Below are 25,550 nucleotides of genomic sequence, written 5' to 3'. Positions count from 1 at the left end.
ATCCATGCAAAAAAATCATGAGTCATAGAAAGTTCTGTAGTACCTTTTTGTAGGAGGTGTTTAGTAGCAGTGGTTAGTGGTTGTCCGTATAAGGGATCGGAAGGCGGGGCTACCTCTGGCGTTACCTAGAGTCTGTGAGTCCAAGTCATCGTCGATGAACTCCTCGCCCTGGATGATGTGCTGCGTGTCCTCACTGTGATTGACCGGGCTGGTCATTTCCTGCTCCTTCTCATTGTGCATCTGGGCGTAGACGCTGCGGCCACCTGGAAGCTTCCTGCAAAACAGCAGGGGATAGACCTCCTCAGTCCTGAGCCAAGGACTGTAGGATTGTGTTGGGAATTGGTATAAGATGGAGGCTGTAGTATGGGGATTAGGCTTTGCACTGGTTTAAATTCAGGTGACTTTTTGGTGTTAGGAAGTGCTGCTGCTGCATGAAAGGAATGGTATTCAGTCATACAACGGTTCACTTGGAGTGAAAAAGTGTTTGCCCTCTTTTTTTGCAAGTTTGTCACGCTTAAATGTTTCTGGCCTGGTAGGATGCAGACCTTGAATTCACACAGCCAGTATTTGCGTTATGTCAGGCAATATGTCACAGAAGCTGTCCAATCAAGTCCATACTTTATACATAATGTATACAGATCATTGAAAGATAATATAATGATATAATTATTCAATGTACATGGTGATTGGTTGTAGACATCCTCAATAACTTGCTGTTGTGAATTGGTCTTACATAAATGCAATTGACTTAAAATGACAAAAACTTCACTTAAACTTAGTGTGACAACATGCATACATAATTTAGGTTTTATAAGGAGTCCAACACTGTCTCACCTCTTGAACTTGAAGAGGATGAAGGAGGCCGTGGTAACGACACTGACCAGGAAGACCACAGCAAGCGCCCACACGCCAGGACCACCAGCAGCTCCGTGGCCTAGATTAGATTAGATATACCTTTATTCGTCCATCAGTTATTGACAGAATAATTAAGAAAATAAATTAAGAAAACATAAATAAAAATAAACACAATCTTACAGTGCATCCGGAAAGTATTCACAGCGCTTCACTTTTTCTACATTTTGTCATGTTACAGCCTCATTCCAAACTGAATTAAATTAATCTCTTACCTCAAAATTCTACACAAAATACTCCATTATGATAATGTGAAAAATGTTTTTTTTGACATGTTTTGAATTTATTAAAAATAGAAAACAACAAATTCACATTTACATAAGTATTCACAGCCTTTGCTTAATACTTTGTTGATCCACCTTTGGCAGCAATTACAGCCTCAAGTCTTTTTGAATATGATCCCACAAGTTTAGCACACCTATCTTTAGGCAGTTTTGCCCATTCTTCTTCCAGATTTGTGCCTCAAGACAATCCTGTCTCGCAGGTCTACAGACAGTTCTTTTGACTTCATGCTTGGTGTTTGTGCTCTGACATGCACAGTCAACTGTGGGACCTTATATAGACAGTTATTATATTTCCAAATCATGTCCAATCAACTGAATTTACTGCAGGTGGACTCCAATTAAACTGTAGAAAGATCTCAAGGATGATCAGTGGAAAAAAACCTTTTGTCACATTGTCATAATGGAGTATTTTGTGTAAAATTTTGAGGTAAGAGATTAATTTAATTCAATTTGGAATGAGGCTGTAACATGACAAAATGTAGAAAAAGTGAAGCCCTGTGAATACTTTCCGGATGCACTGTATGTATAAAAAGATGAAGGAAACATTGAGGTATAATTGGGGGGAATTGAAAAACACTAGTGACTCAGTTATATATACTGTACATTTACATACATTTTGTGATACTCCTCTTTGCCATTACATAATGACTGCACTCACTGGGTATTTGGACCCTACAATATCAAGGCTGGGTTATACTTTCCGCTTGAATGAGCTGTGCAGAAATCTGCTCGAGAGACCATGTGTGACTTTATATTCTGCACGGCGTCTGCTCCCAAACTGCAGGGTGCAGTATATCGAAACCACGTGCCTTACATGGTACTCAACTGGAGCTGAAGTTTTCCATTGTTTACTTGACTTCCACCATGGCGACAGTTGCATGTCTGCTTCTTGAAGAGGAATTGTGTTGTATAAACATATATACAGTGAAGAAAATAAGTATTTGAACACCCTGCTATTTTGCTATTTCTCCCACTTAGAAATCATGGAGGGGTCTGAAATTTTCATCGTAGGTGCATGTCCACTGTGAGAGAGATAAACTAAAAAGAAAAATCCAGAAATCACAATGCATGATTTTTTAACAATTTATTTGTGTGATACAGCTGCTAATAAGTATTTGAACACCTGAGAAAATGAATGTTAATATTTGGTACAGTAGCCTTTGTTTGCTATTACAGAGGTCAAACGTTTCCTGTAGTTTTTCACCAGGTTTGCACACACTGCAGGAGGGATCTTGGCCCACTCCTCCACACAGATCTTCTCTAGATCAGTCAGGTTTCTGGGCTGTCGCTGAGAAACACGGAGTTTGAGCTCCCTCCAAAGATTTTCGATTGGGTTCAGGTCTGGAGACTGGCTGGGCCATGCTAGCTGATATGCTTCTTACGGAGCCACTCCTTGGTTTTCCTGGCTGTGTGCTTCGGGTCGTTGTCGTGTTGGAAGACCCAGCCACGACCCATCTTCAATGCTCTGACAGAGGGAAGGAGGTTGTTCCCCAAAATCTCACAATACACGGCCCCAGTCATCCTCTCTTTAATGCAGTGCACTCGTCCTGTCCCATGTGCAGAAAAACACCCCCAAAGCATGATGCTACCACCCCCATGCTTCACAGTAGGGATGGTGTTCTTCGGATTGTACTCTTCATTCTTCTTCCTCCAAACACGCTTATTGGAATTATGACCAAAAAGTTCTATTTTGGTCTCATCTGACCATAAAACTTTCTCCCATGACTCCTCTGTATCATCCAAATGGTCATATGCAAACTTAAGACGGGCCTTGACATGTGCTGGTTTAAGCAGGGGAACCTTTCGTGCCATGCATGATTTCACATCATGACGTCTTAGTGTATTACCTACAGTAACCTTGGAAACGGTGGTCCCAGCTCTTTTCAGGTCATTGACCAAGTCCTGTCGTGTAGTTCTGGGCTGATTCCTCACCTTTCTTAGAATCATTGAGACCCCACGAGGTGATATCTTGCATGGGGCTCCACTCCGATTGAGATTGACCGTCATGTTTAGCTTCTTCCATTTTCTAATGATAGCTCCAACAGTGGACCTTTTTTCACCAAGCTGCTTGGTAATTGCTCCGTAGCCCTTTCCAGCCTTGTGGAGGTGTACAATTTTGTCTCTGGTGTCTTTGGACAGCTCTTTGGTCTTCGCCATGTTACAAGTTAAAGTCTTACTGATTGTATGGGGTGGACAGGTGTCTTTATGCAGCTAACGACCTCAAACAGGTGCATCTGATTCAGGATGATACATGGAGTGCAAGTGGACTTCTAATGGGCAGACTAACAGGTCTTTCAGGGTCAGAATTCTAGATGATACACAGGTGTTCAAATACTTATTTGCAGCTGTATCACACAAATAAATTGTTAAAAAATCATGCATTGTGATTTCTGGATTTTTCTTTTTAGTTTATCTCTCTCACAGTGGACATGCACCTACGATGAAAATTTCAGACCCCTCCATGATTTCTAAGTGGGAGAAATAGCAAAATAGCAGGGTGTTCAAATACTTATTTTCTTCACTGTACATATATATATATATATATATATATATATATATATATATATATATATATATATTATATAACTCCACTGCTCTCACCACTTTCTTGTAGAGTTCTTATTTCTGCTTGGACCATGGAGCATATTCAACATTAATGCGCTTCTACCAGCCAACACTGTGGTTCTCCCCACCTCCCTGGATGCACGGTGGCATAGCGCACCAGACATTTGCCTTATGCCGTGTCCGGCCATGGCGACCGATTTGCAAAACGAGCAGATCCATGCAAAGCCCCAACCCTCGGGCCACTCACAGCCGTCTTGTGGTGTCAATATCTTGAATCGTTTGGCCCTAAAAGGCTTCTGTTCGACATGAGGGATTCAGACCTTTCAGTGATTTGTGCTCATTCATTGTCAATATGGCCGCCACCTGCTGCAGTATAATGGAGTTTACACCTTTTCTCCTCCTCTTTTAAAACGACTGTGTGTAGTAATGTGCGATTACAATGATTACCTTCCCAGCTGATACCATACATCTCATGCATCTGGTAGATTTTAAAAGTTGTATCTTTCTAAGTAAGCACAGTGACTGCAGTCACCTCAAATGACTGAAGTATCAAAATATCAACATTTTCATAGAATCCTTGATACAGCATCAGCCTGTGTTATCATCATGTCAGGATAGTTTGGTATCGAATCTGCACCTCACTACCTCTCTGCCCTTTAATACTGCATGGGTGCTAACATGCTAATTGCTAGCATTTAAGCATTTAAGCTAATTTACTCATGTCTAAAGGCAAATACACACATGGCATTATGCAGGGACGTTATAGGACAGCCTTTGCACTTTTGGTACTTGCTAGGTGCTAGCATGATGACCATTAGCATGTTAGCTGATTTACTCAAGTCTAAAGGCAAATACACATATGGCATGATGCAGGGACACTATGGGACTTCCTTAACACTTTTGGGTCTTGGTGCTTTCTTGGTAAATGATACCATTCCAACTGTTAGCATGTTACGATTTTGACTTTTTTATGCACATCTAAATGAAAATACACACATGGCATGATATATGGACACGATGGAACTGCATCTGCACTTTCGCCACTTAGTGCTATCTTGCTAGGTGTCACCATGCTAACTGTTAGCATGTTGGAATTTTGGCTATTTTTTTGGCTGATTAAAGGCCTATATATACACAGCATGATGTAGGAATGCTTTCTCTACACTTTTGGTGCGAGTATGTTAACTGTTAGCATGTTAACAGTATAGCTGTATTCCTCAGTTCTAAAGGCTTTCGCTATAGAGTGCCATCTCGCTAGATTTTGCTAAATTCCTCATGTAATGTATGCATGGCATTGCTCGGCGGTGTGGCACAGCAGACACCGGGTCCGAGGTTCACAGCACAGGTTGCATGCCCATCAAAATTTCCAGGGGAATTTTCTAGTTGTTATTGTAAGTGCTTTTTTGTCACACTCCCCCTTCCTGCTTTTACATATTGTGTTGCTCTACTTAAAACCTCATTAAGATTGATCGATCTGGTCTGTATGTGTGTGTGCGCGTTTTAACCTTTTTTAAAAAACAAAATTAAAAACATCGAAATGTTTTGGGAGAGTAAAGGAGAGTAGAAAATTGTGTTTAAAAAAAAAAAGCATGTGAGTGCTGAGAGAAGGTTTTTACAACATAACATATCACAGCAATCCCCAGCCAGAGCTGCATGTCATCTTGGGAGGTACTAACTACCTGCTTGGAGGGGAGGAGAGTGACATGTATATGTGATGGTCCACACCATTATAGACTGGTATCATTCAGACTGGTAATAAGGTAATATCTCACAAAAGGTAGTGCACATCCAGCACAATTCAGCAACCGTTGTTTTAAAATATTCTATTATAATTCTACAATGATGGCAATATGAGTTGGTTTGCTCAGCATTCACACAATTTGGGTAAAAAGGGTAATTACAGGGCTAAAACAGCACAACATGGCACATAGTGGTCCAGACTGGATAGGCTTTGGAAACCAGGAAAGGGAAAAACTGACGCAGGATTGTGTGATTGATGCACGCACCAGTATTCGCTCCTGCTGTGGAGTCGATAGCATTTAGCCCTTCGGAAATAAACAGGCAATTCATCATTACGACAAAACCTACAGTACTTTGTTGAAGAGGCACCCTAAGGTGTGAAACCAGTACCTGCGTCTGGGTCTCCTGGCTGCACCAGTACCTGCAGACCTCCTCGCACCATAAAGCTCACGTTGTTGTCTTTGAAAGCCTGCATGATGGCGGGAATACGCTGTGGACCACAATTTTATATTATAATATTAATAATATCACGTGGAAAGAGACATGTTTACCTTATCTTGGATGGCGCTCCTCTTAGCTGAGGTGCTCTCAACTGGAAGTATGTACAGCTCAGCCCTGGTGGGGAAGCCTGCCTTCACCACGGTAACCAGGGACTCCTGGGGGACCCCTGTGGCCTGAGGTTAAAATAGAAGATTCAATAGCACAATTATTATTTTGCCTGCTGTGAAATCATTTAAACCTGCAATAAACGTGGGTAAAGACCCAGTGACCAAGGTAGAATATACATTTACCAGGGCCGGCACAACACTGGGGCATGAGGGGACAAAGTCCCCCTAAGTCCCCCAAGTGAAGGAGTTCAAGTTTCTTGGGGTTCAGGTGGGAACGTGAGGTCGTTGGGTGGATCGGCGCAGAGTCTGCAGTAATGCGGTCACTGTATCGGACCGTTGTGGTGAAAAGAGAGCTGAGCTGGAAGGCAAAGCTCTCAATTTACCGTTCAATATATGATCCCATCCTCCTCTATGGTCATGAGCTTTGGATCGTAACCGAAAGAACAAGATCGCGGATACAAGCGGCTGTAATTAGTTTAGTCCATAGGGTAGCTGGACTCACCCTAAGAGATAGGGTGAGGAGCTCGGTCATCCGGGAGAAGGCCCCGGGGCAGATCGAGGACATGCTGGAGGGATTATGTCTCACAGCTGGCCTGGGAACGCTTTGGTGTCCTCCTGGTGGAGCTGGAGGAGGTGGTCAGGGACCGGAAAGTCTGGGCTTGCCTACTAAGACTGCTGCCCCTGTGACCCGTACCCGGATAAGTGAAGGAGAATGGAATAGAATGGAATGGAATGAAAAATTGATGGATTGATGGGCTATCGATGCTTCAATCCGTAACAATGCTTCAATGAAACTATGGTGTGGGCTGAGGGTCAAACAGGAGGTGCGCACTATGATTGGAACTTCTGTTAATGCATCATTACTGCTTTAACTTTGACAGCTCTAATTAATATACATTAGAAAGACAGTGAAAGAGTGAAGCTGTGAAATTAGAACAGTGATGTGGGGAGTGATGACTGTACATCAGGGGTCTCAAACTCAATTTACTTGGGGGCCACTGGAGCTAGGGTCTGGGTGAGACTGGGCCACATCAGGTTTCCCCCAAAAAAACAACAAAAAAAAGCATTAATTAAAAACAGAAAAATATACAAACTTTTTCAGTGCTTTGGTTCCGATTTTCTACAATAAAAGCACTGATAAAACATTCCACTGTCCTTAATTTTTATTTTTCTGCACAAAATAAGATGAAAAATAAACAAATCAAGAATAAAGAAAATCAATCAATCAGTAATAAATAAATATAATAATAATAATAAAACAGCAAATAATAAAAACTTAAGAAACCACATATAGTTGGTGGGTAGACAAATTATTTTTTTCAGATTAAAATTAACAAAGCATTATTAGAGCCCTGTAGACATGACAAAACACGACTATAGTCACATTTATACTCTTTTTATTTACAACATATTGCGCAACTGCAGGGTCTTGAGACACATGCTAACTCGCAAACTAGAGATCTAGCGACCAAAACGGTAGCCTCCAAGTTATTTCCTTTAAACTTAAAAAAAGCCCAAAAGTTACCACTTCCACACGGATAGGGAGGATAACTATTAACAGTTATTTAACCTTTAACATGAACATTAATCAAACGTAATAATTTTTTCTGGGTACATGATACCATACAGCATCCATATCAAACTTGCGCGGGCCGCACTAACACTAAACTTTCATATCAAGGCGAGGGCCTCAAACTAATGGCCATGCACTGCTGTACATGATATGCTACGTTCTGTACTGTCTCATTACACTCAAAAAGAAAATGGAGGAGGTTCTTACTACTCCTTTGTGTTGCAATTTATGTTTTCCCCTCTATGAATCAGCTCCTCCAGTTTCATGTACTGTACTCATGTAGCCCCAAATCATGGCGGTGCCACACCACCAACAAGAGACCGTGTTCACAATTTCGCAGTCAGTATATATGTTGGAATTTGTATTTCCCCCTGTGAATCGCAGCTCCCCTAGTGCCTCCAGCCCTCATGCAGCCCCATCATCAAGGGAGTGGAGCGTCAGAATTCGCATTGCTCCCAGTGCCAGTAGCACTCATGCACCAATCAATTGCTACTATTATTGTCTTGCTACTCAATACTCACTTCTGTTGCCAGCAATTTAGACAATTACAGCTGTGTATTGAAAGTGAATTTATAATGCAATAAAAGCTGACTACTTTAAAGTATATGCTTTGAAGTATGCTTACTGGTTATACTTTATAAGTCATAAAAAAGAAAAAGATATACACTCATAAAAGTACTTTCAGCAGGAAATGCGAGGGGTATCCTCGCTTTTTATGATATACTGCAAAGAGTTTTGGTGACTGAGGTTCACTAACCTTTGCGAGTACCTTGGTGACCACCTGACCCACGTCCTCTCGCCATTGAGGAATGTTAGGGTTGAAGCGATCCAGATGTTTGCTGAAGCTCAGAGGAATGATGTGGAAGTTATCTGCAAAGGTAGGACACCTCAGTGGATGAAGATCACCAAAGTCATACAAAAAGACAACATATCTGAATGCAATAGTAAATGGTGAATGTCATTTACGTCATTTACCATAGACACGGATCGTCCTGGTGTCTTGGACCATGGATCTCCCGTTCGAGGCTTGGATGGTGACAGAAATATCGCCTGGCTCTGGGAAACTCGTCACCATACTGTTCTGAAGAGTCAATGTTGGCTGCATGACACTATCACGTTAGTAACAACAGAAGCAGAACATGACCTCATTCTGTCCTAATGTATTTCTCCTGAGGAAGCTTACCTTCAGGCTGTCTCCAATCCACCAGTAGAAGACAGTGAAGTTGGCCTTGGCAGGTAGGACAATGGCTGTCAGGTTAACTTGGTGGTTTCTCCCAGCGATGGGGATCACTTCCAGGTGCACTTCCTGCAGAGGTGCTGCATGATGGACAGTTTTATATAAAAATGAAATACATGTATATACATGCATATACTGTATTTAAAGTACTAATGACACTATTTTAATCTTGTTTTTTTGCAGTGAAAATAACATTGAAAGGCCACACGAGTCAGTCGCAATGAACCAGCACTGTCCATTTGGTGACGCTGGGCTTTTAAACCCCACTGATTGTAATTGCCACCAGTCATGTACAATTACACTGAGGTCAAGCGGCTGCAACTTCCCCACAGCAGGAAGTGCAGCACACCGAAATAAGAGTGCAGGACAGGAAGTGACAACTACTGTCCGGCGGAACATAACAACTGTAATACAAACTCCAAATGAATGAAAGTGAAGCCAAGTTATTTGGTGTCAATGACACTGTTGTGATTGTGGTCATTGGATGGAAGAAGACGCTCCTTCATGCTATTTATTACCTGAGAAGCTTTCCTTGCAGAAGCCGTCTGTGTAATGGATAATATAACTTTCTACACCTCTTTCATGTTGCTGTTTTAATTGATTAATGCATTTAAATGACATATTCTTTGGTTCATGTTGTTGTGATGCTCCTGTGAGGCATAGAAAGTAATCACAAATTGAATTCACTATTTATGTAGACTGTCTGCTATGTAGTGAATTATTACTGGATGACATGGCATCTAAATTTTTGTACATGGACATTTCAGGCTTACTTTACTTGATTGGGGATACACAAATGAAGGTTTGGTTAAAACATGGCTGTTTGGCCGTTTCCCGCACACCAGGATGCATCCTGGTGTCATGTCAAGTTTTAAAAGTATCTTCCTCCAGAACATTGATATTTATTAAACTAGTAGGTTTTATCCATATACTTAAAATGACTTATCAACTTCTGTAGCTTTAATTTGTCTCCTTGTTGGTGTAAATGTTGCCCCTACCCTCTGGCTTTGTCCTCTTGTGACTGCGGTGCCATGACACTCCATGGAGACTGCATAGATGTGTGTGTGTGTGTGTGTGTGTGTGTGTACCAAAATCACCAGTTGGTTTCGCTCCTATTTCATACTTGTGTAATGTCGGAAATGTTTTATTAAGGGAGTACTTTCATTTTGTTATTGTTAAAACTTTTTTTGGTGTCATGAACACTTTAATGCTCAGTGTGCATTAAAAGGTGTAATGCAGGGGTCTCAAACATGCGACCCGCGGGCCAAATGTGGCCCACAGGACACTAGTTTGAGGCCCCTGCCTTGATATGAAAGTGTAATGTTAGTGTGGCCCGTGCAAGTTTGATATGGATGCTGTATGGTATCATGTACCCAGAAAAAATTATTACGTTTGATTAATGTTCATGTTAAAGGTTAAATAACTGTTAATAGTTATCCTCCCTATCCGTGTGGAAGTGGTAAGTTTTTGGCTATTTAAGTTTAAAGGAAATAACTTGAAGGCTACCGTTTAGGTTGCTAGCTCTCTAGTTTGCGAGTTAGCATGTGTCTCAAACCCAGCAGTTGCGCAATATGTTGTAAATAAAAAGAGTATAAATGTGACTATAGTTGTGTTTTGTCATGTCTACAGGGCTCTAATAATGCTTTGTTAACCAACTATATGTGGTTTCTTAAGTTTTTTTTATTATTTGGTGTTTTATTATTATTATTATATTTATTTATTACTGATTGATTGATTTTCTTTATTCTTGATTTGTTTATTTATTTTTTCATCTTATTTTGTGTAAAAAAATAAAAAGTAAGATATTTGAGAACAGTGGAATGTTTTATCAGAGCTTTTCTTGTAGAAAATCGGAACCAAAGCAAAGTTCATTCATTTTTCGGTTTTTAATAAATGCGTTTTTTTTTTTTTTGGAAAACTTGATGTGGCCCAGTCTCACCCAGACCCTAGCTCCAGTGGCCCCCAAGTAAATTGAGTTTGAGACCCCTGTTGTAATGAAAGCGTTGACGTTGTCTGCAGATGGATGTAAGGTGTTTTTCTTTTTTTAACTAAAGTGCTGACCTGTGACCTGGATGTACATGGTGGCCTCGTCGCGCCCCGCCATATTCTCCGCCTGGACGGAAACTTTGTAAATGCCCGGATTCCTATAGCGGTGCTGGATGGGTTCATCTGTCACCGTCAAGTTCCGGTAGATGGCCCGGAAGCCATCGCCAAGGTCCACCTGGTACTTAGTGCTGCTTGTGTCCCCCTGGGTCAAGAGGAGGAAAGAGAAGACAGACGCTTATTAGACTGTTGAACAAGACTTTGGAAAACAGCCCCAGATAAAGAACCGGAGGAGAAGGACAGATTGAGCCTACCTCTTCCTGGTGGACAATGAAAGTGATATCATCACCGGGGGCAACAGCCAGCATCTGCCCTTTGATACCCACTTGCAGGCCTCTAGGGGGCAGAAGAGGGCAGTTGCTTTGTTTGCCACTTTGCTCCTTGTTCAGGCCCCCCTCACACACGTTTGACACCACCTTCCGGTACCTGGAACAGAGGAAAGAAATCTGTTTTAACAGCCAGCTGAACACAACATAGGCAATAAATATCGAGTATGGCTGTGTTTCAATTTCCGCATTTCTGTAATTACGCTTACATATGACACTTACATCCACTAAATTGCACTTACAGTAAATATGTATACTGGTGGTTTGAGTACTCCTGCACACTTAAAACAAGTACATGTTTTTTAAACTTCCTTAACTTGAAACATTTAACATGATTAATTGTTTATTTAAACTTTGCATATTAATTTGATAACAAATTGAAAGAATTCCACCATCGGTCATCTCTGTGTGGAGTTTGCATGTTCTCCCCCTGCATGCGTGGGTTTTCTCCGGGTACTCCGGTTTCCTCCCACATTCCAAAAACATGCTAGGTTAATTGGCGACTTTAAAATTGTCCATAGGTATGAATGTGAGTGTGAATGGTTGTTTGTCTATATGTGCCCTGTGATTGGCTGGCGACCAGTCCAGGGTGTACCCCGACAGCTGGGATAGGATACAGATTAAATTTAAGGCACAATACGTGTGGAAGTGCGCAAAGTCAAAAACAGCCTGTATTGTGGATTTTGCACAGACCCTGTGCTGGACTCATAGGTTCGTCCCAGGTGACAGTCGTCCGGCGGCGAGTCGGGATCGTGCCAAAAATTGGCAAAGCAGCGTTCAGTCTCAGCGCGGGATCTTTCAAAACCGTAGTCGCTGCACACAATGCATGCAAACAATACTAGTGCAAAATGTATGTACAGTACATACGAATGATGATCTACACATAAGTTCCCAACTTCTCCCACCAGCTAAAGTCCTGCTCGGTGCATTGGCAGGGTGCGGTGCTGAGAGCAGAAGTGTAGCTCTTTCCTTTGACACAAAATGCTGTGTCTTTCCTCCTACGGAATGTCCTCTCCTGGCCCATGATGCACTTTTGTCCCTGAAAGAAAATAAAGACACAGAAATGTGTGAACTGAGACACAGCGTTCACCTTCCCTTTCCTCCTTTTCACCCTGGGGGACACAAACAACACCAAGTACCAAAGCGTACACAAGTGCATTCACAGTCAAAATGTAAATATGGAAGTGCTTACATTTTGACTGCGTAAGTTCGCTCGCTTATGCAATAAGTGGAGTATACCTGCAGATCTGCGAGCTGCCAGGACTCGTAGTCGGACTCGGCACACTGACGAGGGAAGGACTCACGGAAGTCCACTTTGACCAGCTCCCAGTCGGACCTGTAGCTGATGTGGCCAAACACGCTGTGCGGAAAAAATAGGATGCATGAATGAAATACCTAAAAATCTTTCCATCTGCATATTGAAATTTAGGTTAGTGTAATAAACCATAATCTTCACCACCATCATCTTCAAATATTAGATTCGTTGTTGATTTTGCATTTGGGGAAGCTCTAGCAGATGAAAAAGTTATAAAACAGTGTGTGGGCTGGGCTGCATGGTGGTCGAGTGGTTAGCGCGGAGACCTCATAGCTAGGAGACCCGAGTTCAATCCCACCCTCGGCCATCTCTGCGTGGAGTTTGCATGTTCTCCCCGTGCATGCGTGGGTTTTTTCCGGGTACTCCGGTTTCCTCCCACATTCCAAAAACATGCTAGGTTAATTGGCGACTCCAAATTGTCCATAGGTATGAATGTGAGTGTGAATGGTTGTTTGTCTATATGTGCCCTGTGATTGGCTGGCGACCAGTCCAGGGTGTACCCCGCCTCTCGCCTGAAGACAGCTGGCATAGGCTCCAGCAACCCCCCACGACCCTTGTGAGGATAAGCAGTAGAAAATGAATGAATGAATGAATACAGAGTGGCTAGTGAAGTGAGAAAGGAATCTGTTTCAGTGTATTCTGTCATGAAGTCAAGAGCTCTCCAGTTCGGCCATGGCATGATTGCACGCACATGCACTTGCAGTCACAGAATGACTGTAATTTTGATCACTCCTAGCAAGTTCTTAAGGATAACTGACACCCCAGGCAATGCCTGCTCACCCACAGCTGCGTCCCTGTGCAGAATAAAATACTCTAGTCAGGGGCAAGGAAATGTAATGGTAAAAAATTTACCAGAATGGTAAAAATACCTAGTGTGTACTCCCTAAATGGACATAATAAAATAAATAAATACATAATAATAACATTTGCCGATAATGTACTAGTCTGAGCGCCGACTCTCCTTGTCCTTCACCATATGTAACTGACAGCATTGTGTCCCAGACAACAAAGAAATCTGTTTTTTTTTGTTTTTGCATTTGTGTTCTAGTTACTTTCTTATGGGATTGCAGCTGAAAATTGGAGGCCAAATCAAGCCGATGTCAGCGCTGTCTTAGTGAGTCCCTTCCCGCCAGATTAGAGCCAAGGAGCCTTAGCTAACCTTATCTGGAGATCGCACTTCGGCTTACTTATTGGGAGGAAAGTGTATGGCTCTGTGTGAAAAAAAGTGATTGGCCCTAAAAGCTAATAACCGTTTGGGACAACCTTAGCAGCAACAACTGCAATGAAGCGTTTGTGCTAATTTGCAATGAGTCTCTTACAGCGCCATGGAGGAATTTTGATCTACTCATCTTTGCAGTATTTTTGTAAATTAGCCAGATTGGAATTTTTTTGAGCATGAACCGCCTTTTTCAGGTCATACCACAACATTGCAATAGGATTCAGGTCAGGACTTTTAACTAAGCCAGTCCAAAGTCTTCATTTTGTTTTTCTTCAGCCATTCAGAGGTGGACTTCCTTCTGTGTTGTGTATCATTGTCCTGCTGCAGAACCCAAGTTGTTTTCAGCTTGAGGTCACAATCTCAGAATGTTTTGGTAGACAGCAGAATTCATGGTGTCATTTATCACCGCAAGTCTTCCAGGTCCTGAAGCAGCTCCAGCATACCCATGACCTTAGTGAGGATAAGTGGCATAGAAAGTGATGGATGGCTGTTCAAAAAGGACTCAGTAACGAGTAACTTCACCATTCTTGCTCTCACTTGGATTTAGATCACTATGCTGTGTGGAAAACATCTCAGGTGGGATCTCCTTGTCATGCCAGTAATGTTGGAATCCATAAGGACTGTGACTTTTTTCTCCACATTTTCTTCCACCTTTCAATGACACAAGACCTTTTAAGACCCTTTTTCGTCTTAAAAGGTCTTCTCTCGCATATGCCATCTGGTGAATATTGGACTGCACTTGCCGCCAATAATAACCTTCATTCGGGCCAAGGATGGTCCCCTGTCTTGACAGACAGCCAATTGCATCCAGGGCCAGTAACTACTTTAATTTTTGTTGCATAACCCTCAGGACCTTTGAAGAGCTTTCAAATGTCTTACTGCATTGAACCTGAGTAACATTGCGAGAGGCTGTGCTTCAGCTTGACCAGAGAAGGTTTTTTGCTTTTGCCATCAAGAGATCATGACAATGTGAACACCTGACAGAATGACATTGAATCCACATTTTTGCCCAGATTTTGGCTTTAAAATTCTGTGGTCTTTTGATCAATTTTGTTGATTTTTGATGAATGACCTATTTCACTTTAAAGCTTGTCTCACTCCCATTTCTTCCTTTTGCATTTTGAAGCTCTACTTAGAACCTCCTTAAGGTCCGATAGTGCAAAATGTAAATTCTTGCAATTTTTCAACTGGTCTTAAGATTTTGATCAGGAGTTTATATGATAATCATTCATGAATTAATTTTATTTTCACAATATGCAAGGCCGTGGAATGGAGAGGGGCATTCCAGATCATTCCAACATTATCATGGATGGTGATTTTGGGATAGTTACAGTTAGGAAACCTCTATTGGCAACACACTTCCTTCCATTAGGCAGCAAAGCTCAATGCAGAATAAAAGTGGCGCTGAATACATTTCCGTGTAAAATATAACCTTTTATGCACACACGTTCCCTATATTAACACTTGCACACTTCTCAGATGATGCTTTTGATCAGGCAGGCGTTCATCTGCTTTCAAGACTACTAGCAGTGACAGAAACAGAGAGAAAAAGCATCCAACACAAATAGCACTCAAGAAGCAAAAGGTCAAGGTTCATACATTAGCTTAGCCCTCCCGAGCATCTGCCAGACAAAGGCTGTGCTGAAAAAAAAGAATGGCGAGAAATTGGATGCCACGCTCTGCCAGGTCGAGCAGGAATTGTCGGGATGAGAAAGAGTGGTCTGTCTGACCCCCACAGCGGAGACAAGCTGAAAGAGTGCACTTCATTTTACGCTCTGGATAATAATTAGTCATCAGTCTGATCCATTATGCATGGGAGAGACACTTCTAGATGACCAGGAAAACTCTATAGGTTTAATTTAATATGGATCTTATGCATGGAGTGTGTAAGTGTAACTGATTAAGTCATTTAGTGATGTTTCCTGCTATTTTTTTGGACTCACGTCATCACCAGTGTTTCGTCTCCCGGCTCGCTCAGCAATCCGTCGACAAACACAGACGTGCTGGTGAAGTTGTGGACCGTCCATGTGTGACCCTCGTCGATGCTGAACCTGCACGGAGTGCACATTAAAGATGGAAACATGTGGACGTATGCTGCATTCTCATGCTGCACATATATGTAAATTGGCAATTCAACTACACAAATCAACTCAATACCGTGATTTTACAAAATCTGCTCAAAATGATCAAGCACATACAAAATGCTGGCCCAATAGGACGCTCGCTGCAGGTTCTGCATGGAGGCATCATATCAGATTTGATGCAAATCTGATAAGATGTCTTATCTATATTTTCTCATTATTACTACATCATGCCTAATGGCAAAGAGATAACTTTGCTGAGCTTTTTTGAGTCGAGGCACATAGATTACATTACAAACACATCATGGCACTCCAAACAAAAACCTTCTGCCATCTAGTGGAAGACATCTGAATTGTTCTGCATCATTCTACTGTACTGTATTACTGGGTAGATTAAAAAAGGGGCTTTATTTGTGGTAAATTGATTAAAACGCAGGCTGTCCATCATCCAAGATGACCAAAAGACTCAATGTAAGTCCAGAGACCTTAAAATAAAAAATTCTATATATAGTCGTTTTATTAAGCACACAGTATGAAGTGAATTTTGTGCAATCAGAGACCACTTCCACTCCATGTAACCTCACTCAATGGAGTTATCTCCTGTGTGTGTTCTCATGTTTTACCATATTCACCTTATTGCTGAATCTTCTATCGCAAACGGAACAAGTATAGGGTTTTTTTACCGCTGTGTGTTTTCATGTGTGTTGTCATGTTTACCTTCTGAGTGAAACTTTTATCACAAATGGAACAAACGTATGGTTTCTCACCAGTGTGCGTTCTCATGTGTTTGGTCATAGACAACCTCTCAGCAAATGTTTTGGCACAAAGGGTGCTCCCTTTGAAAACGTTTTTTCTCCAGTGTGTGTCCTCATGTGTGTGACGATATTTGACTTTTCAGAGAATCTCCTCCCACAAACCGAACAAGTGAAAGGTTTTTCTCCCGTGTGAGTCCGCATATGTGATATGATGATATACTGAGCTTCTCTAAAGGAAATTAATGATTGCTTAAAAGTTACAGGCCTGCACTTAAAGTAAACACTCTAAACAAATGCTCTAATTCACCAAGGGTACAAATATGTTTGGAGAGAAATGTGAAAACTCATTGACACATTAAAGTTTTGGACACACCTCATTAAGTATGCCCTAACATTCTGTAAATGTAACCACAATTATTCATAGCGAAAATTCTTTGTTGTCAATGTTGTTGTTGTAAACATTGCTACAGTAAGGTCAGTCAGTATTTGGACAGTGACAGTTTTTTTTTATTATTTGTGCTCTGGTGCGTTACTATAAAAGTCTTCCCTCTGGAGGTTAGTGGCTGGCAGATATGAAGTGACATCGTTTTGATGTGAACTACTGGTGTGATGTAACTTATTTTGTTAAATGCACTTTTGCTGTTATATTTAAACAGTTTTGTTTAAAACATTACAATTAAATGTTTGTGGAATTCTATGTTTGACAGGAATATAAAATAAAAGCCTTCAAAATGTGGTTACTCATGTTAAGTGAGGATAAAGGGACAGCGCATGTCTGGCCCTTGGGCCTTTACATTTGAGAGACTGTGGCCATCTTTGTTATGGAGCTGAATAAGCCTGCTTTACAGTGTACACCACCATAATGTATTGGAATTAGTAAATAAATCATCACATGAATAAAGCGTTCAGGTTTATTTTAAGAGCTTTGACAACAATTTACAACATTTACTAGCCACTAAATATGAAATGGAGATCATGATGTACCTGTAGCTGCAATTCTGAAATAGTAAATGCTATATTTCTGTGACACAATTTTTTTTCACATTTTTACACATTAAAAAACTGTGATTTCCGATTTAATAGTTTAATAGTTACACTATTGTAATAAAATAATATTTACTGTAACATAACAATTGATTTATATGTGTTTTTATGTATTTTTAAAAGAGAAATGGAATTACTGAGTTTACAAATGTTTTTATGACTATTGCCATCCAAATACATCCATACATCCCTCTGTGCATCGGAGAAGGGTCGGATGTTGCGTTTTATGACCGTCAAAAAAGTAGGCAAAATCACAGCTCGCATTAAACATTCAAAAACTGGGATTTCTTATTAATAGTTACAGTATTCTAATAAAATAATATTTACTCTAACATTATGATTAATTTGTATGTATTTTCATGTATTTTTAAAAGAGAAATGAAATTACTGAGTTTACAAATGTTTTTATGACTATTGTCCTGTGTTTTAGGTATTTTCATTTGTACACTTCATAAAGGAAAGCTGCATTAAGGCAATCTTTAATAATAATCCTTTCTAAATGTTTTACTCGCAAACATTTTGAATTTAAAACCAGTATAATAAATAAACAAATTTTATTCTGAGCTGACACTGTAATCAAAAAAATATCTTTGTGTCAGTGTGAGAGGTCTCACTCGCTCACATTTTGTATTTGCTGAACGTTTGTGGGTGATTTTAAGAGCTAAGTGCTAATAAAGAAAAATAGTAATACAAAAACATGCTTACTGACTGTATTGTTTTAAATCATGGCCCATAGTTGCGAAATGTATATCCTTTTAAATACAATTTTATAGTTGCAGTTGCACATTGAATCGTTTACCACAAAGAGATTCCCCCTACTTATTATAGATAAAAACTTTCCATCTGCGATTAAATGTGATTAATTGCGACAAAATGTGATTAATAATGATCAAATATTTTAATCGCTGATTAAATTTTAACCCTTTGAATGTGGCAAAAGAAGGTAGTCAAAATCTTAGGAGCTCGCTACAGTCCAATAATATAACGTTAAATGAATGGGCTGGTGTTTCTAATGGTTTGATCTGCAAGGTTAAATGCCATTTTACCCCCCTGCGTGTTACATCAAGTCAGCCCATTGTCAGCCCACACCAGAGCAACTCATTCATAGTGGATAGCAAGTAGGTATCGCTATGGTAACAGAAGAGCGCTCTTACTTGAGTATTTTAAGCGGGATGGAAGTGTCCTTGATGGCCACAATCACACCGCCATGATCCAGGTACAGAATGTGATGCTCCTCCTCAAAAACCTTCAAAGAATACATGGAAAATTCTGTTTGGTGTGTTAAGTGCAGTCGGGATAATGGATAAAGATGATCTAACTTGAACAGAGCAGTAAGGTGACACAAGATGGTGAGTGTTGGTACCTGTCGCCATGTCTTCCCACAGTCTGACGTGATGTACATCTCCTCCTTGTACTCGACCAGCTTGGAACCAAGGTTACCTAAAAAAAAGATTTAACATTCGATCAGACAACAGCCAGTCCACATGGAAGCAGGAAGTCACACAGGATGGACAAAAAGTGGAAAACTGACCCGCTCCCATGATGAGACCTGGAGCAGATTCTTTGGTGTGGACTGTTCCGGACACGTAGGGGTTGTCTGCCCAACGCAGGTGCAGGTGAAGGTGGCATTCGGGCTATAGAGGAAAAGAACATGGCAGACCTATTATTGCTATTATGATGCTCCCAATATCACATTTTCAGACTGATAATTATCTGTGGCCAATATTATCGGAAATCCCACCTTAAAATGCATCATAGGAATAGAATTTACTGTACTTTACTGTAACTCTTAGCACCACATATACAGTATATCTATTCTTATTTGTGTATGATGTGTGTGAAAAGAGCAAATAGACTGCAGCAGACAGATGCAGACATCAGCAACAAACCACTTTAAAGCAGGGGTGTCAAACTAATTTTAGCCTAGGGGCTGCATGGAGGAAAATCTACTTTCAAGTGAGCCTTATCGGTAAAACCAAGATTTTAATAATATAAAAAAAAGAGTTGGGCGATATGGACATTAGCATGTATATCACAATATTTTTTAGGATGTATCATGATCTAATTTAAATTCAGCAGAGTTTTGCTAATATAATATATAGTGAAACACACTTGTCTCAAATTGTGAGTGGTAAGAAATTGGCTAATTGTTATTGCTAAGAAAGTGGCTAACTTATCTAATTTGATGTCAGCCTCTGCACACATTGCTACTAAATCTTCAACAAACTGTAATGCCTGTGCTTGCGATGAAGGAAGATGTAGTCACCCATGCAATTCCAACTGTATATGGAAGATATTTATGACACTCTTGTTTTGTTTACATAGACATGGGGCAAACTGTGCTCTTATTTTGAAGAACGGTCATTGTGTGTTCTGTGTGTGAAAAATGTGTATTTACAGCAAAGACTAGCCACATTAAAAAATAAACATGCTTCTCGTATTTTTTTGACTCTGAACTTCCACATCATCACTGGGCACTGTAAAATGTTCCTTACATTAAAGCCGTAAAACACAATGTGGTGAAAATATACTCATCGGGCCCCAGTCAGGCACACACAACCACACAATCTAACTCCTGCTAGTTTCAATGAAAGTCAATGAAAGTTGTCATGTTTGTCGGCATGAAAACTCACACCGTGGCGACCAAGGTTCTATTGTTTCAGCACTGCAACATGCTGCGAACACACCAAATATACAGCTTTTCCATTCACTTATGTGAATAAATAGGAGGATGACCATTTCTTTTGGAAGACTTAGCACTTTTCTCTTTACTGACAGAGCTATATTGGGGTAATGAGGGTGCCAAAGCAAATAATGTTAAGTGTTGCTCTGTTAAATTGCTCTGCGCTGATATAAACAGTTTGCTTGCTTAACACAATTACTATCGCGCCATCCAGTGGTTGGAATTAGAGTTAATTTCATTCATTCATTCATTCATTTTCTACCGCTTTTCCTCACAAGGGTCGTGGGGGTGCTGGAGCCTATCCCAGCTGTCTTCGGGCAAGAGGCGGGGTACACCCTGGACTGGTCGCCAGCCAATCACAGGGCACATATAGACAAACAACCATTCACACTCACATTCATACCTGTGAACAATTTGGAGTCGCCAATTAACCTAGCATGTTTTTGGAATGTGGGAGGAAACCGGAGTACCCGGAGAAAACCCACGCATGCACAGGGAGAACATGCAAACTTGAGTTAATTTTATTGCAATTATTTTTATATTTTACAAAGTTGTCTCACGGGCCGGATTAAACCCATCTGCGGGTCAGATCCGGCCTACAGGCCATATATTTGTTACCCCTGCTTTAAGGCGACATGTAGGAATATTAGCAGGCATGCACTATATTGCGATACGTCGACAAGCAGCATACCGCTTTGCAGGTGATGGTCTTGCCGTTCATATCCGTGGTGGGAGGGGTCAAAGGCTCCCAATCCCGTCCTTTATTGTAAGTGATGAGAGTCCTCACCTTGCCGTCGAGCCTCTGATTGGCCAGGAAGACACCTTTGATTCCACGTACCTGTTTTTAAAATAATGGGGACAATTTAAAGAATTAAAAGTGCTCATTTTAAATGTCTACACTGTACTACTGTATAATAGCAGTATATATAATAATAGTAATAATAGTATAGTAGTATATAAATATGTCGTATACCAACTTAATTTCTTATCTTTAATAATGATTTGGAGTAAGTGAGAAAGTGGAAAGGAAAACGTAGTAATTTCTTTACAGCTGTCCCAATACTTCTGTTATCAACTGTTATTTTCCTTGGTCTATGTGTGATTTTCAGTTAATCTAATCAAAATAAATGAGATTAAGCCACTTTTATCTTGGTAGCAGATTGAGTCCAAACATTTGTAGACCAGTGTAATTAGAGACCCGCATGCGGCAACTACAGGAAACTTAGTTATCGGAATATACGTGAATTAAAATATACATAGAAGGGGGACTATGCCAGTGTCTTCTGACCTCCAATATGTCGATGAGGACGTTCTCCTCTGGCTGCTTTGTGCTGCGGACGTTCTCCAGAATGATGGAGTAGTAGACGCCCTGTGGGTCTGACTGGTAGAGGTTGTACGTGTCTGTCTGGTACCACTCCTGCAGGGCCAGAAAAACCTGGTTCTCGTCCGTGCTCACAATCTGAACATCCTGGTTGACAAAAAAAAAAGCATAGGAAAAAAGTGGAAATTGTGCATTAAGTTAAAGTTGTGGTTTTACAAAGACGTAAAAATAAGAAAAGCATACTATATGAAAGATCTAACTGGGCTAATTTGAATAATAGTATTTAGAATAGCATTGACAACCTCAGATATTTAGCATAGTTTGTTGCAAATAGTTAAAGGTTTTTTTTAGAGGGCTTCATAGTCGAAATAGGTGTATCCCAATGACAGCATTGTAAGCTAACTCATATTAACTTGTTTTCTGGTGTTATTATGCACTGAAAAGGGAAATAAATATGTGTTCATGTGAATGATGGGCAAAATTCCCCCAAAAGTGCAGTTCCCTTTTAAAGATAGCTTACAGTAAACGGCCAAGAAATAATGCCACAGCTAATCTTGACCTCTTGCGTTACAAGACAGTTCCCAAAAATGCCAGCAGTTTGTCTTCACTTGCACCCTGACCTCAACTCGCCCCCATGCTGCATTTAAAGCTGCACATTGTGTCACACTATGTCTAATCCATGGCTCGGGTCAGGTCCCTCTGGACTGAACCAAACTGCTTTCACTGTTGGCATCTGCATTTTTAATCCTGCAGGCCTTTTAATTATTCACTGTGCAAAAAAAAAAAGCAAGTCCAAAAGTCCCCTATGGCATACTGTCTCTCACACACACACACACGCACACACCTTGTCACACATGCTCCATCCTCTCAACCCCCCCCCCCCCTCTCCAGAGTGTCGCTTGTCCTAAAAGCTTTTCTTGGGTGACCTATCTGCTCACCCAAGTAAGAGGACACATGTCACACAGACAAAAAGAGACCGCTGGATGCAGCATCCAACATCATGCGACACTCAATCAAGTCCTCATTTTATTCAAAGCCTTTCACTCATATATTGTAAATGGTGAGCTGGTATTTGAGTGGAATTACTGGCCAAATGTGATACCACATTTCTCATAAAAGGTCCCTACCGGAAATATTCATTCTAATTTCGGTTGGTTTGTATTTTCATTTTAAACATTCCATAAGGTGGTGCCAAATCACCATGATTTGAAAGTGAGATCAAGTTTTAAAGTCACCCAAAAAACTATGCAAGCTACAAATAACTTCCATGCAAAACAACTTGCTCCTACAAGCATGGTGAAATGTATGGCTCCTGAAAGTGGGAACATTGGTAGTCTGATCCTCAAGAAGGGTTGGACTCTCAGAAACTTACAACATTCATTCATTCATTCGTTTTCTACCGCTTTTCCTCACGAGGGTCGCGGGGGGTTCTGGAGCCTATCCCAGCTGTCTTCGGGCGAGAGGCAGGGTACACCCTGGACTGGTCGCCAGCCAATCACAGGGCACATATAGACAAACAACCATTCACACTCACATTCATACCTATGGACAATTTGGAGTCGCCAATTAACCTAGCATGTTTTTGGAATGTAGGAGGAAACCGGAGTACCCGGAGAAAACCCACACATGCACGGGAATTAAACTCAGGCCTCCTAGCTGTGAGGCCTACCACTCCTCCACCGTGCAGCCCCTAAAGTATAATTCATTCATTCATTTTCTACCGCTTTTTCCTCACGAGGATCGTGGGGGGTGCTGGAGCCTATCCCAGCTGTCTTCAGGCGAGAGGCAGGGTACACCCTGGACTGGTCGCCAGCCAATCACAGGGCACATATAGACAAACAACCATTCACACTCACATTCATACCTATGGACAATTTGGAGTCGCCAATTAACCTAGCATGTTTTTGAAATGTGGGAGGAAACCGGAGTACCCGGGGAGAGAACATACAAACTCCACACAGAGATGGCCGAGGGTGGAATTGAACCCTCCTAGCTGTGAGGTCTGCGCGCTAACCACTCGTCCACCGTGCCGCCCAACCTTACAACACAGAGCTGATAATGTTCCCACCAATCAAAACATAAGCTTAATCACCTGGGGGATGCCCTTAAAACTTGTGGTCAGCCCAGGTGGTCATTTGTAAAAAAGTGCAAAAAAGTGCAAGAAGCAATAACATTGTCATCCGGTATGTCTCAGTTCTATATGAGCAACTCAGAAGGATTTTTAACCAACACAACATACCGGTGCACTTCAAACCTTGTAACACCTTGAGGGAGAGACTGGTAAACCCAAAAACTGAATGCACTGATTTTTATATTGGTGAAACAAAGTGGCCACTGAAGCAGAAGCCCCACTAAATCTAAATGGTTTTACATCACCAAAAAGGGAAAAGTCCTTTAATACTACTTTATCTTAAGTATCAATAATATTATCAGTGGTCCTAGAGATTAGATTATATATTTTTTACTATATAAAAAGGTTGGCTTGTGTTGTGTACAGTACATATGTGAATGTGTATGACTGTGTGTGTGTGTGTGCGTGTATGTGTGTGTATGCTGGTGTAAAAGCCACTTCAATGCCTGACAGAGAGCGTGTCAATGGCAGTGATTGGCTCAAACTTGTTTATTTTCGGAGCAGAGAAATACATCTCCCTGAGCGGTGTATTCAATCAGCACACTTCAATAGTACTCAGGCTTGCGTGGCGCTATCAAGCGCTCCCCTGCCGCTGCTGCCACCGCCGCCACCACCACCACCGCTCTTGCCCTGTCTGGCGTCCAAGTCAGCCTCATTTATCGTCTTTGCCAGTGACACACGATGCCGTCAAATCGACGCCGCGCTGTGAATATTTCATGGCCTCTACATCGCTTAGTGTCTCGGGGCTGTGATTCAATTGTGGCGAGCACACTCACATCAGTCCTGGATTAAACGCTAACATGCAAACACTTATTTAGCGCATGAGGCAACTACTTCTGGCTGCCTTCTGTCCATAAAGTCAAGCTGAGTAGACAACATCAATGACTTGCAAGTATCAGTGCAGCATCCTCAGATCATCTTCAATCCGATCAATACAGCAAACATGGAGGATGAAGAGTGAGGGGTGAATGAATCTTGAAAATGTGTTCGCTCCCAACTCCACAAGCATCACAACCAAGAACTGAAAATCACCAAAGCTCAGTCAGAATTTTTTTTCACCAGCTGCGCTTTTCTGCAAGCATTGAGAATGTAAAAAGTAGAACTAAAGAAGGGTTATCCAAAGTGCCCAGAGTTCATTCTTTTATTGGCCATCAGCATATTCTAAAAACAAAACTAACTCACTATTAATTGGCTATACTATCAGTAATAGTAATTTACTTTGTCTCCTACGGTGCCTTCCAGATGTATTGGAACAGTGATGTCAATTTCTTTGTTTGCTATAGACTTTCGTCTTTTGATATCAAAAAAGCAGTTGAAATACATGATGTGCTATATACGTATATCACTATATTGACAGTTACTATGGTACCCATTATGTCATTGTATGGTCATATCACCTTGTACTTCGGTACGAGGTGCATTATTAAAAAAACAACAACCTTGTTGTACCTGTATTATGGAAAGCAGGAAGTGAACAAATGTAACAGTTACTGATTGTAAAAGTACAGTAAACCTCGGATATATCAGACTCAGATATATCGGAAATTCGCTCACAACGGACAGATAAAAAAGAACCAATTTTTCTGTAATGCATTTCCAATAAAAAATCATTGCATATATCGGATTTTTTATAACGGATTTCACCTATTTCGG

General features: G+C 41.0%; 1 protein-coding gene across 3 annotated transcripts in view; it reads right to left on the bottom strand.

Annotated features, from left to right (window-relative positions):
* The window catches only part of sorcs2 (sortilin-related VPS10 domain containing receptor 2), a 167,277-nt gene that overhangs the window by 3,622 nt on the left and 138,105 nt on the right, over nucleotides 1-25,550 (bottom strand). The window contains exons 9-27 of one of the 3 annotated variants that reach the window (XM_058068160.2): nucleotides 21,734-21,913; nucleotides 21,137-21,283; nucleotides 19,294-19,396; nucleotides 19,126-19,202; nucleotides 18,917-19,008; nucleotides 15,826-15,933; nucleotides 12,588-12,708; nucleotides 12,254-12,387; nucleotides 12,042-12,161; nucleotides 11,277-11,448; nucleotides 10,981-11,167; nucleotides 8,866-8,999; nucleotides 8,658-8,781; nucleotides 8,440-8,552; nucleotides 6,053-6,175; nucleotides 5,892-5,991; nucleotides 5,768-5,806; nucleotides 835-934; nucleotides 126-274 (exon numbers count right to left, since the gene is read on the bottom strand). In XM_058068160.2, the coding sequence (XP_057924143.2) occupies nucleotides 126-274; nucleotides 835-934; nucleotides 5,768-5,806; nucleotides 5,892-5,991; nucleotides 6,053-6,175; nucleotides 8,440-8,552; nucleotides 8,658-8,781; nucleotides 8,866-8,999; nucleotides 10,981-11,167; nucleotides 11,277-11,448; nucleotides 12,042-12,161; nucleotides 12,254-12,387; nucleotides 12,588-12,708; nucleotides 15,826-15,933; nucleotides 18,917-19,008; nucleotides 19,126-19,202; nucleotides 19,294-19,396; nucleotides 21,137-21,283; nucleotides 21,734-21,913 (2,323 nt within the window). Of the gene's footprint in view, nucleotides 1-43; nucleotides 275-834; nucleotides 935-5,767; nucleotides 5,807-5,891; nucleotides 5,992-6,052; nucleotides 6,176-8,439; nucleotides 8,553-8,657; nucleotides 8,782-8,865; nucleotides 9,000-10,980; nucleotides 11,168-11,276; nucleotides 11,449-12,041; nucleotides 12,162-12,253; nucleotides 12,388-12,587; nucleotides 12,709-15,825; nucleotides 15,934-18,916; nucleotides 19,009-19,125; nucleotides 19,203-19,293; nucleotides 19,397-21,136; nucleotides 21,284-21,733; nucleotides 21,914-25,550 lie in introns of all 3 variants that reach the window. The other 2 variants (XM_058068159.2, XM_058068161.2) reach the window with 2 other exon arrangements.

This window comes from Doryrhamphus excisus, linkage group LG2 (genome assembly GCF_037039965.1).
Source record: "Doryrhamphus excisus strain RoL-2023G ecotype Guam linkage group LG2, RoL_Dexc_Guam_v1.1, whole genome shotgun sequence".
Taxonomy (NCBI): domain Eukaryota; kingdom Metazoa; phylum Chordata; class Actinopteri; order Syngnathiformes; family Syngnathidae; genus Doryrhamphus; species Doryrhamphus excisus.
The sequence above is the reverse complement of the archived record's forward strand: the minus strand, read 5'-3'. Positions and strand labels throughout refer to the sequence as shown.